This window comes from Loxodonta africana, chromosome 2, assembly GCF_030014295.1.
Source record: "Loxodonta africana isolate mLoxAfr1 chromosome 2, mLoxAfr1.hap2, whole genome shotgun sequence".
Classification (NCBI taxonomy): domain Eukaryota; kingdom Metazoa; phylum Chordata; class Mammalia; order Proboscidea; family Elephantidae; genus Loxodonta; species Loxodonta africana.
Window position 1 is genome coordinate 71,943,617 of NC_087343.1, and position 17,167 is coordinate 71,960,783.

General features: G+C 39.6%; 1 protein-coding gene across 2 annotated transcripts in view; it reads left to right on the forward strand.

Annotated features, from left to right (window-relative positions):
- MAST4 (microtubule associated serine/threonine kinase family member 4) overlaps positions 1-17,167 on the forward strand; it is a 192,278-nt gene that overhangs the window by 145,103 nt on the left and 30,008 nt on the right. For both annotated transcript variants that reach the window (XM_010588190.3, XM_010588189.3), the window contains exons 12-18: positions 288-496; positions 1,913-2,051; positions 3,459-3,591; positions 4,442-4,607; positions 6,863-6,964; positions 15,793-15,915; positions 16,141-16,253. In XM_010588190.3, coding sequence (XP_010586492.2) covers positions 288-496; positions 1,913-2,051; positions 3,459-3,591; positions 4,442-4,607; positions 6,863-6,964; positions 15,793-15,915; positions 16,141-16,253 — 985 coding nt within the window. The remainder of the gene's footprint in view (positions 1-287; positions 497-1,912; positions 2,052-3,458; positions 3,592-4,441; positions 4,608-6,862; positions 6,965-15,792; positions 15,916-16,140; positions 16,254-17,167) is intronic.

Genomic DNA, 17,167 nt, shown 5'->3' on the forward strand with positions numbered 1-17,167 from the left:
CCAGGAATTGAACCCAGCCTTTTGCATAGAATTTGAGAATTCTATCAATGAACCACTACTGCCTACACTGAAAAAATACCACCTGCCTCCCCTCCCCTCAGAAATCAGTTCTGGCCAAAAGACTTTGACCTGAAATGGGATGTTTGAAACTGCTAGTAAAACTTATGTGAGCTGAATTCCAGCTGCCACATGAACTTAAAAAAACTTGATTACATGGCTTACTGTATCCCAGAAGCATCCTCACCTCTTCTCTTCCTGTGAATCCCAACACTTGTGCTCCTTTTCAGGGCAGTCTACTTTGTTCGGCATAAGGAATCCCGGCAGAGGTTTGCCATGAAGAAGATAAACAAACAGAACCTCATCCTCCGAAACCAGATCCAGCAGGCCTTTGTAGAACGGGATATCCTGACTTTTGCAGAAAACCCCTTTGTGGTCAGCATGTATTGCTCCTTTGAGACAAGACGCCACTTGTGTATGGTCATGGAATATGTGGAAGGTAAATCAGCCTCTGATACCAAGAAGTCTACGCCTGTGCCCAGAAGCCCTTGCTTGTTTTGTGTATTTGTGCCACAGAATGGCTGTATACACCTAGGAACTGAAGCCAGGCAACGAGATGGCTGTATTCCCAGTCATTATCTTCTGATAATTGCTTGTAAAGTGCCCACTCTATGATAACGAAGGGAAAATTAGTGCTATTTGGGAAAAGGTTGTTTTTCTTTTTTTTAAGAGCTTTTAATCCTAACTACCTCCTCTCAGATTGGTCATTAAAGTTAGAATATAGGTGATTAGATTTTCCTACTTATTTTATCACCTATCATAAAAGCATTCATTACAATTGGTTTTCTTTGAGAATGCAATAAAAATATATCCTTTTTGGTCCATAGCATTATAGTATGGAACTAAAAATGGGTTAGGGGAAGGAGATACAGTCAAGAAAGTTCAGCCAGCCAGTCTCCTGATTTTCTGGGTTTTTTTTTTTTGTGAACCTTATGGTTTGTAGTCTCTTTTATGTGCTCTTTACCAATTTTACATTAAACTTCTGAGTGTTTGAGTAGCCATGAGCCATTCACATAATCAAAGTTAATAAAATGAGTAGATCAGCAAAGGCCAAAACAGTTTTTAAAGTATCTATTTTAAGCTCTTGCCATTGAACAGAATCCAAAAACTATAGAACTTGAAGAAACATTAACTTCCCTTTAGTCCAACTTTTCATTTTGCCTGTGAGTGAAGTGAAGCCCAAGAAGGGAAAACATACTGAATATTTAGTTGGAGATACAAGACAAAACCATAGGTTACCCGATTTCCACCTATTGTTTTTTCCACCACAATAATATTTTGATTTATTAACCTTTTGTTGTGGTCCTTTTAACAACAACCACAGTAATAAAACTAACCTGTGTCACATGCTTAATATGTGTTAGATAATATTCTAAATCCTTTCCATAGATTATCTCATTTAATTCTCACAATAATCCTAAAAGGGACAATAAGGGTCCTATACTGATAGTACAGATGAAGGAATCAAGACACAGAGAGATGAAATAGTTTGCCTAAGATCTATCAGCCTGTAAGTAGCAGAGCTAGGATTTGAACAGAATCCCCAGGTTTTATACTGGGATATTTTAAGTTGTCATTATCTTCCTAAAATCGTGCTAGATGTTCTTCTAAGTACAGTTCCATTTCATAGCCAAACCTGCTCTGTTTGAGTACTGCTTATATAAAAATGTATATTTTCTCCACACCACATCTAAATTAGAAAATGATTCCTTAAAACACAACCCGCTTATGACTATAGTATGCTGTGTCTCTGGATAGGGGTGACCCTGCTTTGAAATTCTGCAGCCTAAACTGCTGGCCTTCCTTACTCCTAACTGATAATGTACTGCCAAATCCTTTTTCTTTCATTTTCTAGGGGGAGATTGTGCTACCTTAATGAAAAACATGGGTCCTCTCCCTGTTGATATGGCCAGGATGTACTTTGCTGAGACAGTCCTGGCCTTGGAATATCTACACAATTATGGAATTGTACACAGGGATTTGAAACCGGACAAGTATGTACACTGATGAAACATTTATATGCTACAAATACACAATACAAAAAGCTTTCTTATTCATCTCTCTAAAAAGGTTTTCTTTTAATATTGCTTTGCTCATTTTTTAAGTTCCCCTGTAATGTCCCCAAATGGGTTATTTCAATAGTATAGATAGTAATTTTTATGTAATCCTTTGAGGCTGTGATGTATACAATAATAACAACTTATGAGAAACAAGAGAAAAAGGTAAATATAAAGCCAGGGTTAATAAAAAATAGTTCTTTTTTTAAATTATATAAAATTTTGAATATTCCTACGTGGAATGCTGTTAGTTGTTTTCTTCATAGTTTCTGCATTTGGCACCATACTTAGATAGTCCTTCCCCACTCCAAGATGATATGCCTCATGATATATTCCATTTTGCCTACAACTTAATTTTTTTATTCAACTTTTAATCTATCTGGGGTTCACTTTGGTGTCTGATAAACTATTTTCCCCGAATGACTAGACATTTATTATGATATCATTTATTAAATGTTTCAGGCTTTCTTTACTTATTTCAGATGCCTCTAACGCTTTACATGTTAATGTGTAAAGATTTTAATTGTCTTGAAAATGTTATGATAAATTTTACTTATAGTCACTATAGATAATTTGGAAAGTACAGAAAAACATAAGAATAAAAAAATATTATTCGTAATATTACCACACAAAGACAACCACTATTAGAATTTTGGCATATTTCCTTCCTCTTGCTTTTTTTCTCCTCTATTCCTTAATTTTTTAATAAAATTGTTATAATACTATTTAATATATAATATTTAAATTTTGTTTTTCCATATAAATGAAAAATTTTAAATGTATAAGTTCATAAAGCTATGAAATGTAACTTCTTCGTGTATATAGGAAGTGCCAGTTTTTTGCGTAACAAGTACAAATTATAATTAGAGCTAGCCAATGAAATCTGAAATAACACTACATTTTCTTTCGTTGAAGTTCTTTATCTTATGTCTCATTTGAATCTCAGATATGCTGGCCACCTCAGGGCCTGATGCGTGACATGAAATTATTGGCAGCATTTTCTTTTTTATTTTTTTATTCTGAAAATGTAAAGAGTCAGAGTTGCACATTTTAATTTTTCGAAGAGTTTCAGAGTATTGTAAATTATAGTGTCAGCGGCTGCTCCAGCACAAATGAGCGGTGCTTGGTTGCTGGCCCTCCCTTATGAATTATACACAGCTGTTAGATGCAAGTGTTTGACATCTTTGCATGGCTTCATCTCTTTCCGGACTGGGTTTTGTGATAAGGTTGATACCAGTATATTAAATAGTCTTACAAACTGACTGTGAGAGAGGGGTGGAATGCTTATGTAAAAGACCAAGTCCTCAATGTGATTGCTGTCATATGTGTCCTTCCGATTAATAGTTTGTTGGTCACCTCGATGGGGCACATAAAGCTGACAGATTTTGGATTATCCAAGGTGGGACTAATGAGCATGACTACCAATCTTTATGAGGGCCATATTGAGAAGGATGCTCGAGAGTTCCTGGATAAACAGGTAAGCTTGGATGCTGTTCAGTTCTATAGATAAATACAAAGTGCAATACAGTGAAATTCTGAATCAGCTTGTCTAGGCCAACTTCACGTAATTTCTGGTGGTTTAGATGTCTGTATAAGCCTTACCTTTAAAAATGTGCAAACTGCTCCCATTTTTCTCCCTGGGTCTCTTGGAACTTCCCACTCCCTCCACATTCCTCCCCCAACATTACGGTCTGTTAGCAAGACTAACGATCTAATTGCTCACAAGTGAGAGTGTGAGAGAGACAAATGGAAAACTGTTTTTGTAAGGAATTCAAGAGCCTCTGTAGGGTACTTGTGAAACTCGTGATGCATTGTACAATCACGGGTGCTAAAATCCCAGCCATGGCCCATTTCCCTTTAAGCATGCCTCATTACCATGTGCCCACAATCTGTTCATTATAAAGTTACTTAAGGTAAACCCCGCTCAACTGTCATGCTTTTATGAAATAACCGGAGTGTGAATATAATTTTGTCATATAAATACTAAAACTATCACTGATATTGATAGATTTTTGCATTCTTATTTTAAATTTAAGGTTTATGGTAAAACTACTGAACATGGTCAAATGCTTAATTTGAAATTAAACATTACACATAATTCAATATTAGAGCAGACTTTAAAACTTCCCTTCTTTGGTATTTAAGGAACTCATTGCTTTTGGCATTATAGATATCTGCTTGTAATTTTCGTTTTAAGTTCTTTGTCCTTGTGGTTCCGTGTGGTTGAGCAGGTGCGCTCTGGGTGAAATAATTGGTGTTTATCCGTCTTGCTCATTTTAATTCATGTGCGATATTCCAGTTATTCTAATATTACAATCATCTTTTAGGTCTGTGGCACACCTGAATACATTGCACCAGAAGTGATTCTGAGGCAGGGTTATGGGAAGCCGGTGGACTGGTGGGCCATGGGGATTATCCTCTATGAATTTCTGGTTGGATGCGTGCCATTCTTTGGGGATACTCCAGAAGAGCTATTTGGACAAGTCATCAGTGGTAAATATCATCAGAACTTATCTTTAAGCCACTGTTGGGAAGCAGCTATTCACTCTAAATCCGTGGAATGTCGCCGTTTTTACTACTAAAATATTAACCTTTATCAAGCAGTTGAGCCAGCAAATTAAAAGAACTCACTCCTCATAGCCCACAGCTGACTTTCACAATCTCAAGAGGGTCATTTGCATTTAAAATTGATCTGAGAAGGTTTTGCTAACGTGAAATTTGGAAATGTACTAGCAATGCAACCAACTTTTATGTTGTGCTTTTTCTGCAAAAGAAATTGGTGTGGGATTTACAAATGATTCCATTGCTATCCCGGTCTTCTCTTCCGTAATAGGAAAGTTTCACCAGGGAAGAAAAGGTTAATGTGAGTAACATTTACATAAATGGGGAAAATGGCTAATGGCACAATGAAGAAATTAAGAAATATGTAATAAACCCTAAAACAAATGTCTACCAAATAATAAATGATGAGAATGGGAAGGAAGCAAATTTAATCCACAGATTGTTAATGATTTCATTGGTAGTTGTTATGGTGTAATGTTATTTCTGTAACAGCTGTTCATCTTTCATTTAAAATTCAATAACCTTTAGATCTTAACCTGCAAGCTGACCCTGACTATTGTTGTGAGGCTTGTGGCAAAACTAAATGATAATTAAATAGGATCTATCACCACCTAACCTCCTGTTATTATGAATTTCCCAGAAGCATAGATCAAAAAGGCATCTATTCCTAAAAGTTTTTCAGTCGTCGCTGGCATCTCCATCAACTACCTCTGGTCTAGTCTGGAGTGTGCTCCCAAGGCCCAGCCAGCAATGAAAATAGGGGAAAATAAATATTTTGCATATGTGCTGTCGGGTCGATTCCATCGCATATGAGGAAGCTTGTAATCACAACATTATTCTCTATCACTGACTTCGTAAGCGGGCATATTTGTAAACTTAAACCAAGTAGATTTGTGAGTTGCCTGCAGTGTATAACCCTTTATACAATATCTGAGCTGTTTATGGATTTATAACTGGGCTGTTTTCTGATATACCAAGGCCTGAATGGCAAGGGGAATCAACTGTTTAATTAACACAAGCAGCAAGCACTGGCTTTGTTCTTGATGCCTTACGGCTCCAATGCATATTCATGTTTTATTTTCCAAATCAGATTTAAACTGCAGCAGAGGAAGCTAGAGGCAGGCACAAACAGAAATAACTCATGTTTTTATTGCATTTCCAAACACACAAGCACGCACACCTATTTTCAGGCAAACTCCTTTAGAATATAGAACATAGCCTAATATTTATGACAGATCTTAAATTCTTCCGTTACGATGGTTACTTTGAATGTTTTTCTTTTGTTCTTCAGTTATAGCACTTTGAAATTTCCTTTGTCTCTGGAAATATTTATTTTTACAAAATTATTTTTTGCTTCTTGGAGTGAAGCACACCTATGGCTTTGGCTGATTCTCAGCTGAACATACCCGTTAACCAAACCGTTGCTGTCAAGTAGATTCCGACTCATAGTGACCCTAAAGGACAGGGTAGAACCTGCCCCATAGGGTTTACAAGGAGTGGTTGGTGGATTCGAACTGCCAACCTTTTGGTTAGCAGTCAAGCTCTTAACCACTGCACCACCAGGGCTCCCGGTTGAGCATAAAACCAAAACCAAACCCAGTGCCGTTGAGTCAATTCCAACTCATAGCGACCCTGTAGGACAGAGTAGAACTGCCGCATAGAGTTTCCAAGGAGCGCCTGGTGGATTCGAACTGCTGACCCTTTGGTTAGTAGCTGTAGCACTTAACCACTGCACTGCCAGGGTTCCCCAGTTGAGCATCGTAGGCAGTAAAATTGTATTCTTAGATGATCCCTAGATGAGAGACCACCTGAAACACAGGTGTTTAAAGTTTCTGTTATATTAAGCCTCCTTGATAGCTTTTGATAGCTAGAAGGGCAACTTGTTGGGAGCCATTTCTGCCAAAAAAAGAATCAGAAAGCAAATGAAATTGAGACTCTAATTACTAAAAGTTCTCTCCCTGTCTTGCTGAAAGCTTTGCTACTTGTGTCATGTAAAACAGTGCTTCTCAAACCGAACTGCATAGGAATCAACTGCAGAGCTTGTTAAGATGCTGATTCTGGTTCAGTGAGCATTGGACGGGGTCTGAAATTTTGCGTTCTGACAAGCTCCCAGGTGATGGCAATGCTGTTGGGACATAGACCACTTTTTAAGCAGTCAGCTTGTAAACTACTTTTTTTCCTTCTAGATGAAATTAACTGGCCTGAAAAGGATGAGGCTCCACCACCCGACGCCCAGGATCTGATTACCATGCTTCTCAGGCAGAATCCCCTGGAGAGACTGGGGACAGGTTAGAGCACAAGAGTTTTAATTTTGTTAATACACAAGAAATAACGCCTATGTGGAGCATGCTGAGGCTTTTGTTTGTCTTGTTTTTGCAGAGGAAACATCTGTTAGTTGATGTAGAACATGACTACAGCACGTTATAGCAATTTTTTTTTTTTTCTGCAGAGCAGTAGGTATCTTAACAGAATTTGCTGTCTTTGATTTTTTTGTTTTGTCTTTTTTTTTTTTTTTTGCAAAGGAGATGTTATTCTTGATTTGTTTCAATTAAGTAAAACTCCCCTGGAAGAAAATCTCAAGAGCACATGTAAATCTTCTGTCCTGAAAAGCATGTATATCTTAAATAATTTGATGGGGAGGCCTTTAAAAAAATATCCATCTGTCTATTCCCATAAGGATTTGACCCAGAAAGTTACTACTCACAGGCTTTAAAATGGGTTATCAGTACTCAAACTAATTACTAGAAATGAGTGCCTGGGGTTGAACTCTGCTGTCCTACCATGCTGATGAGCACCATGGTCCAAGAAAGAGAAATTAAAAACCACCGCCTTTCAAAATCAAGGAGATAGTAGATTTGTTTCTTGCTGTCTGTTTTTCCTGATGATTCTGTTACCAGTTTTTTGTGTCTGCCCCTCTTCTTTCTTTTATTCCTTATATTCTGAATGGATAGACATAGAAATCTCTCTACAGAGTCCCAGTCTGCCTAGGATGTGAATTTATATAAATGAAACTTAAATATTAAACATAAACACACACATACATACTCCAGCCAGTGTCCATCAGATGTCCCTTGGTGGTAGAAACAGGTATGCACTAAGCTTTTAACCAAAAGGTTGGCGATTTGAGTCTAACCAGCTTTGGAAGAAAGGCCTGTAATCTGCCTCTGAAAAATCGGTCATTGAAAACCCTATGGAGCATATAGGTTGTGGTGTCTATGATTTTCATTCAGTGTTTTTGATCCCTTGATGGGTTGTTTACTCAGAACTATTTCCCATTTTAATAGAAATGTCAGAAAATATTGAAGAAATAATGCTCTCCCCATTTTTTTCCCACAAAAAAGAGCATTAACGACAGCTTTAAATACTTATCTTATGTTCTCATTTGCTCACAGATGATCTGTTGAAAGATGCTGTTCTTGCTTACATATGGAATGCTGTATTTATGATGATGAGTTTAAGATGATGCATTAGAGCAGGGGTCAGCAAACTACTGGAACTAGGGCCAAATCCAGCCCACTGCATGTTTTTATAAATAAAGTTTTATTGAAACACAACAATACTCATTCATTTACATACTGCCTATGGCTGTTTTCATGCTATAGTGGCCAAGTTGAGTGGTCTTAATAGTCTGTATGGACTACAAAACTTAAAATATTTACTACCTGGCCCATTATAGAAGAATTTTCCCAACCTTGCATTAGAGATTCCAAGAAGGCTTAAGATGAGTGCTCAACTGGGAAAACTTAATTGAGTTGAGCCTCTTATTGGAGTAGCACATGCCTTTTTTGCCTTCTTCTGTGGATGAGAGGATCTTTAACTCTGAAAACCATTGTAGCTTTGTGGTTAAGAGCACAAACTCGGAAATCAGGTTGCCTAACTTTAAATCTTGGCTGTACCACTATGGGCAAGTTACTTCCCTTTCCATGCTTCATTTTTTTCATCTATAAAATGTAGCTTGTAGTACTTCCTCAAGGTACTTAGACCAAGGCCTGCCACTGCTGCTGCTAGTGTTGTTTTTAATTTGCTATGTGCTTAATCCACGCTTTCCCTTTTGAACACATGAAACACAGAAATGATGGTGGTGCCTGAAACTCTTGAGCCGATCGAACTCTTTCAACAGAGTACTTTATATTTCTTCCCATCCTGCTTGGTTTTCCACTTGTCTGAAGTGACTAGCAAACTTGTTATTCCCCACCCTCTATGGTCTGTAGTCACATTTGTTTTATGGTTCAAGAAATACATGTTACTGTCAAAGAATTTGTGTCAGGGCTGTGTATGGGCTGAATTTTGAGGCGTGATATTTACTCACTTGAGCAAAGTATAGGGATCCATGCTATTTTATGATTGTCCTGGAATAATACAAATATCCATTTATATATCTTGTTCAACTATCCCAGAAAAACATTGTCCTATAAGGGGACTGGAGCCCTGGTGGTGTAGTGATTAAGAGCTCAGCCACTAACCTAAAGGTCAACAGTTCGAATCCACCAGCCACTCCTTGGAAACCTTATGGGGCAGTTCTATTCTTGTTCTATCTGGTCGCTATGAGTTGGAATCCACTCCATGGCATCAGATTTTGGTATAATGTGACTGGAAGTATATTCAAATGGGCCCACCCCATCAAAAGGAAACTCAAAATCCTCTTGCCTTCGGATTCAAGTATCAGTTTGGAGAGTTTTCCCAATTAATACTCTGCCCCAGTTGTCCTCTTCCAGATACTTGAAATCTTGTTTGGGCTTGATTTAATGAGACAGGGCTCTGATCATGGTCAGCACAGCCATGTATTCATATATCATATTGCTGCAAGTTATTTCTCTGCACGTTTTCTCCTTAACTGCTACTTTTGGTCATTTCAGGGTTTGACAGTTTGAGGAACTAATCCCTTAGGAGAAGCTCAAAAGAGACATTTAAAGGACCTTGCCCAAGCTCTTAGCTTTGTCAAGATATGCTTGCCAAACAGGCAGTTCCAACACGACAGGTCCCACTAGGGCCCCGAGAATGCGGCTGAGAATCCCACAGGCCTGCCATGCTGTGTCCAATGACAGCATTTTGTGTTTAATGCATATTTAGCGGGGAAAATAATGCACCGTGAAAATGTGTGAATGCACATTTGCCTGAGAGACTAGAGAGGCTGAGAAAAGGGGTGTGAAGAACATAATGGATGTTTAAGAAATTTCCATGAAAGGAGAGAAAAACTAAAGGGAGAGCATTAGTGCCAAAGCATAACTTGCAGTTTGGGTACTTGAACTATACTTTTGAACTTTGAGAGTATTGAGTGGTAGCCTGGCTCATTGGTCTTGAGAGCTGCTCAGATGTGACTAGCACCTGTGCACCATCTGGGAGGTCTTCAGTAGCTTCTTCCCTCAGTTTCCTACTGTCTTAGATTCCCATGGCTGCCTAAAAAAATACCACAAAGGGGATGGCTTTAAAGAACAGAAATTTATTTTCTCAGTTCTCAGTTTTAGAAATTAGAAGTTTGAATTCAGAGCCTTGGCAAAACCATGCTCGCTCACTCTCTCCCTGTCTGCTCTAAGGGAAGATCATTTCTCGTCTCTTCCAGCTTCTGGCATTCCTTGACTTGTAGTTACATTTCGTCCACCTGCGTTTGACTCTCTGTATCTGTTCTCCCCTTTTCTAAGACACCACATAGAAGGGATTAGGACTGGGACCCACCCTACTCTGGTATGACTTCACTGATAATATCTTCAAAGACTCTTTTTCCCCAGACAAGGTCACATTCACAAGTTAGGACTTAGGACTTCAGCATAACTTTTTGGGAGACACAATTCAATCTATAACACCTACTGTGTGGATGTAAGCATGTTATATAGTCTCACAGGGTCGTTGTAAGGAGTAAATGTAAAAGTGTTTATGAAGGCATCTAGTATGTTGGCCTAGTGCATAGTAGGAGCTCAAGAAATATGGTTTCCCTTCCCTTCTGTTCCCTTCATTGTACATTTTTACAATGAGAGCTCTCATTTGTAGGATTCCTGTCTCTGGTGATTTGTATTTGGCTCACGATGCCATCTATTTATATTTCACAAGAGTTTAGTCTGGAGCTAATTTTTCCTGTTTGTCCTTTTAATTCTTTTTTTCCACATCTCTCCAAAAGTGCATGAAAAACAGTATCTAGTGATAACCAGCCTCTTCTCAGTGGAGTACAAAGGCCAAAGGCTGAGAAATGTGAGTTGCATCAGCAATAGGCTGTGACTCCTTGGGGAGGACTCATTTGTCATTGTCCACAGAGATGAAGCAGACTGTCACCAACTTGGGTCCCAAAAGGTGGTAGGCAGGGGAGTGTAAAGGCGACACTGTATATGGCCTGGAAGTGCTACTTGAGCCCTTGGCACTAGAGAAACTGAGCTTTTCTGGTTTCATCCCCCTGCGTATGACCCTCTATATCTGTTCTCCCAGATGCATGGCAGGCTGGAACCAGGTCCTGTAGAAGTGCTGTGGGCACAACAGCAGAAATCAGGCATTAAGCTTAGTTCTTCAGTATTGGCAGTTTTGAATCCATCTGCAAATAGATGCAAGAGAGATGGCAGAGTAGGAGCCAAACTAAAAAGGGCTCCCTCCTCATCTGGCATGTGGTGCTGTGGCAATGGAGATGTGCCTGGGAGTTTTTAGACAAAAGCTAGGTGCAGACCCTTGAATCCTTACTCTCTGGGCGACCTTGGTCCAGAGTACTTTTTTTCATATCTTTCGTTTCCCCATCCAAAAATGGAGTTGATAATGCCTACGTCATGAAGTTATTTTCAATGATTTAATTAAAGGAAATAAGGTACCTATAACACCTAGTGCAATACTTGTTACAAAATTTGCCCTCAAATCATAGCTGGTAATGCTGTTCTGGTTCTGTTTAGCATCGGACTTCAGTATTATGCTACAAACACAGAAAACGCCTAGATAGGATCCTGGATAAGGATAAGGAATTCTAATCAAATGCATTGTGAAATATTCCCCACTTTGCCCTTTTCCCTCCATTCCATTTTTTTCAGAGCACCAGATTCCTCTGGCTGGGCTTGGAGTTACAGCAGAGGCTGTGCCTTGTGCTCCAGGGGCCCAAGAGGCACAGAGCCTTCACCACATCTCTTTGAATTACACGGACAGCACCCCCCAACTGGGATCCACAGCCCATTTTCAATTCAGCCTGCATTTCTCATCCTATTCCCTGTGTACCACACAGAGGACAGAATGAAAGACGTGGGTGACAACTACAATAAAGAGGCATTTACATTACACCTAGAGGGGCATCTCCTGGCAGCCAGGCTGATTAGACCTGGTATGGGTCTTGTGAGAAATCTCTTCCTGGTGTTTTTGCAGAATTGATTCTTTGTTACCTCCCTTATCAACAGTATGTGTGATGTTGGCAGGAAGGGGGCCTGATTCTCACTCCATGACTTTACAGCATGTATACTTTCTTCTCTTTACATGGGGGTGTTAATATTTTTGCTGTGATCTGTCCTTCAAAAGCCCTCTTTAAAATCGTAAGAAAAAAAAAAAACCCAAACCAGCTGGCATTGAGTCAATTCTTACTCATGATGACCCCATGTATGTGCACCAGAGTAGAACTCCCCTTTTTAGGGTTTTTGAGGTTGTGACCTTTTAGAAGCAGATTGCTAGGCCTTTTCTTCAGTGGCCCATCTGGATATAAAAAAAAAAAAATGTAGATGGAGTTAAAAACATTATTTCACTGAACTTTGCTGTCATGCTGACTTGGCAAAAAGGAGCCTAAAACTTAGGAATTGTGATCGATTTTCGTCAGATGTATTATAAGTTCGTGAGACGGGTTTGTTCCTTATTTAAGAATCTGTAATTCACAGAATCTAATTCCTACCTGTCTTAGTTATCTAGTGCTGCTAGAATAAAAACACCACAAATGGGTGGTTTTAACAAACAGAAATTTATTTTCTCACAGCTTAGGCTGCTAGAAGTCTGAATTCAGGGTCCCGGCTCTAGGGGAAGCTTTCTCTCTGTTAACTCTGGAAGAAGGTGTCCTTGTCTCTCCTGAGCTTCTGTTCCTAGGAGATGTTCATGTGGGCTGGCATCTGTCTTACCCCATCTCTCCTCTGATTGTTTGTTTAATCTCTTTTACATCTCAAAAGAAATTGGCTCAGGATACACTTTACCGTAATCCTGCCTCATTCACATAACAAAACCAGCCCATTCCCAAATGGAATTATATCCCCAGGCATTAACCAGAAAACCAAATGCTTTGCCATCGAGTTGATTCTAACTCATAGCGACCCTATAGGACAGAGTAGAACTGCCACATAGGGTTTCCAAGGAGCAGCTGGTGGGTTCAAACTGCTAGCCTTTTGGTTAGCAGCTGAGCTCTTAACCACTACACCATCAGGGTTCCATCCACAGGCATAGAGGTTAGGATTTACAACACATTTTTTGGGACATAATTCAATCCATAATATTCCACTCTCTAGGAAAAAAAAAAAAAAACCTGTTGCCATCAAGTCGATTCCAACTCATATCAGCCCTAAAGGACAGAGTAGAGCTGCCCCATAGGGTTTCCAAAGAGCTGGTGGTGGATTTGAACTGCTGGCCTTTTGGTTAGCAGCAAGCTCTTAACCACTGCTCCACAAAAATTCATGTCCTTGCCACATGCAAAACATATCACCCTATCACATCATCCCACAAGTCTTAACTCTAAGTCTAAAATCTCACTTTCTGAATCATCTAAATCAAATATGAGTGAGGATTTAGGTGTATTCCATCCTGGGGCAAATTTATTCTTCATTTGTGAACTGTCAAATCTAGAATGTAAGTTATTTGTTTCTAAAGTACAGTGGTGGAATAGGCACAGGGTAGACATTTCCATTACAAATGGGAGAAATTGGAGGGAAAGAAGGGATAACTGACACCAAGCAAGTCCAAAATCCAATAGAACAATATACATTCGCTCTCAAGGTTTAAAATGATCCTTTCTTCTCTGAGACCACCTGGGCTATGGCCCTGGCCTCCAGACTCTGGGTGTTGGCTTCACCCTCTAAATTCTGGGTGGAGGTCCCTCGACCCTGGGTTTTAGCTCTGCCTTCATTGCCCACTGGGTTGGGAACTCTGCTCCCTTGGCTTTAGGTGGCCCCATTCTCCTAGTCCACCAGAGTGGCAACTCTACCCCTATGACCCCGGCAAGCCCTGTTCTCCTGCCCCTTGGGCATGGCATCCCCACCCCCTCAGCTTTGGACAGCAGCCAGATCTCCCTGGCACATCTTAACAGCAGCCCCACACTCTAGAACCAAGATGGTGAAGATCCGACTCTTTGAAACCCAGAATGTTGTGGCCCTACCCTTTGAGACCCAGGGGACTGGGGCCCCATCCTTTGAAGCCAAGAAGGCTCTGCTTCCTGTGCTTCTTTTAACAGTTCTGCAGATCTCTAAGCTGCTCCAGGGATGGTCCTTTTCTTTTCTTGGAAGGCAAGAGGTGTAGCTCCTTTGGCCTCTTTCCTGCCTGTAGAATTCCAAGGGGCAGACAGTATTCTTTCCTTTTGTTCTTTCTCTATCCCCTTCAGTCTAAACTGATTGGTTTTCTGCTATGGTAGTTGGTTAGATCCATCAGTTACAGGCTTAATCTCTTTAACAAAGATTGTCTAGCCACATGCTTAGGACACATGTCTTTACTTTGTACAACAGAATTTTTCAAATCTTTGAGTTCTGTTTTCATTTTGCACAGTTCATTTTTAAGTCCATCTCTTTCCTCTCATGTTTCGCTATAAGCAGCAAGGAGAAATCACATGGCCCCTTTAAGATTTTGCTTAGAAATCCCCTCAGCCAGATGGCCAAGTTGATCACTTACAAGTTCTACCTTCTACCAAACATTGGGATGTAATTCAGACAAGTTCTTTGCCACTGCATAAAAAACATCACCCTTCTTCCATTGTCCAATCACGTGTTCATCATTTTCTTTTAAAGCCTCTCCAGAAGCACATTTAACATCCACGTTTCTGGCCTCATTTTCTTGCTGGTGCCATGTGTTTTCTCTAAGATGATAGAGACTTTCTCTATAGCTCTCCTCATTTCCTTCTGAGTCCTCGCCAGAATTGCCTTTGACAGCCATAATTCTAACAATAGTCTCTTCAAGGCAATCTTGGTTTTTACTATTAGGCACCTTAAAACTCTTCTAGCCTCTGCTCATTACCCAATTCCAAAACCGTTTCCACATTTTTATCTGTTAAAGCAGCATCCTACTCTTGCGATACCAAATTCTGTCTTAGGTATCTAGTGCTGCTATAACCAAAACAACACAAGTGGGTGGCTTTAATGAACAGAAATTTATTTTCTCACAGTTTAATAGGCTAAAAATCCTAATTCAGCGTGCTGGCTCTAGAGGAAGGCTTTCTCTCTTTGTCAGCTCTGGAGGAAAGTCCTTGTTTCTTCTGAGCTTCTACTCCTAGACGATGTTCATGTAGCTTGGCACCTATCTTTCCCCGTCTCTCCTCTGCTCACTTGTTTAATCTCTTTTATATCTCAGAAGAGATTGACTCAGGATAGACCCTACACTAATTCTGCTTCATCTACATTTAACAAGGATAACTCATTCCCAAGTGGGATTATAAGCAAAGGCATAGAGGTTAGGATTTACAACACATGTTTTTGGGGGACGTAATTCAATCCATAATACTACCTATGTTAATGAACAAGTCAATAAAATTGAATGGTAACCATTGTATAGTATTTAGGAAAAATTCATCATTATTAACCTTAACTCCAGAGGAATTATTGCCATGAACACATTTTGTGCCTTGTTAGAATTTCTTTTGGTGTGTAATGAGCGATTCTGCTTTGGGCCAGCATGAGTCTACATCCCCAGATTCAGCATAATATGATATTAAGTGGCCACATCATTAACCTCTGAAAAATGGAGGAAGTCATGGAAAAATGAACAAAGAAAAACTGGGCTATAGCAACTGCTATTAGCAAAATAAACTCTCCTGCTGGTAAATTATTGGAAAAAAATTGGGGGTCTTGGTTATAGAATTAATAAGTAAGATTTCTATAATTTGGTTATTTCTCTGCTGATAATTTTTTGGGGGGTGGGGGATTAAAAACTGATGTTTATCTTTGCCTGGATCATAGTTTAATACTTGTGCCTTACGCTGCCATAGGTGGTGCATATGAAGTCAAGCAGCATCGGTTCTTCCGATCGTTAGACTGGAACAGTTTGCTGAGACAGAAGGCAGAGTTCATTCCACAATTGGAATCCGAGGATGACACAAGTTATTTTGATAGTATGTGTATTATCTGACATCAAACAATGTTCAGTGGCTACTTTTACTTTTTTGAACATTATCGATACTTTGGATGGAGCCTTCCAATCTAGAACCCATGAGCTCTATGAACCTACGAGTTCTTACGCATAATGTTGGTTTGAGGTAGAAACTCATATTTAAAATCTCTATATTAAATACTGAAATTCTGAGTAATTCGAACTATTCCCAAACATTTCTCTGCAGCTCGGTCAGAGAAGTATCACCATATGGAAACTGAGGAAGAAGATGATACCAATGATGAAGACTTTACTGTGGAAATAAGACAGTTTTCCTCATGTTCACATAGGTTTTCAAAAGTAAGTGAAATTTGGCATAAGCATACAGAATGTCTCTGGGAGAATCTCCCACTGGCCAGTTAGCTGGTGCCTCTAAACAACTGAATGGAATTATAAAAACCACCTACATTTTTTAGGCGTTGGGATCTCCTGTGTTTAAAATTCTTTTTTGTTTTAGGGAAAATGACCCTATAGTCTTGATAATGCAGCCGGAGTCCTCATACCCTGTGGATGAGTATTGCTCTGTTTCACTCTCCACACATTAGGATCTTTTTTTCTTGAAGGTATAGACTTATGCTCATGGCCACATCTTTGGATTATGTGATGGCCATTTATAGGTTGGCCATGCCTTGCATGCCCCTCTTTCTGACTCTGCCAGGCTGTGGAAGCATCCCATCATTCCCTTCATCTTCTAATCACGATTGTGGAGCTCCAGTATGTGCAGAACCCTCTGCTAGGTGTTACAAAGAATACAGCAAGGAGAAGGTTTAGTCATTGACATAAGCAAAGTCACTTGGGGACTGTTGACCGTGGAATGGGGAAGTCTTTTAACCAGTAATAAAATTATTATTTAAATTATTAAAGCCAAGCTAGAAAATTTTGCAAATGGCAGAGGATAATAAGGTTGTTGCTTGAGAAGGAAGCTTTTTCACTGAGAGTGGTGAGATTAAAAACAAAGAAACGCCGATAGTAGTGAGATAGGGCAGGGCCCTGGGATACTGGGAATAAGCCTAGAGGACACCCTACCTTCCTTTGCTGTTTTCAGTAGCTGCATGTTTTCTGTTGCCATGGCATTTTGCATGATTATTGTTTAGCTTTTCTCTAGCACTTAGTGACTCTAAAGTGTTCTGTAGCTTTTTTGAGATAGTTACCTAGAGTGTACCTGCAGAATTGGCCAGCACTACCGTCCCTGTTTATACGAACGACATAGAGAG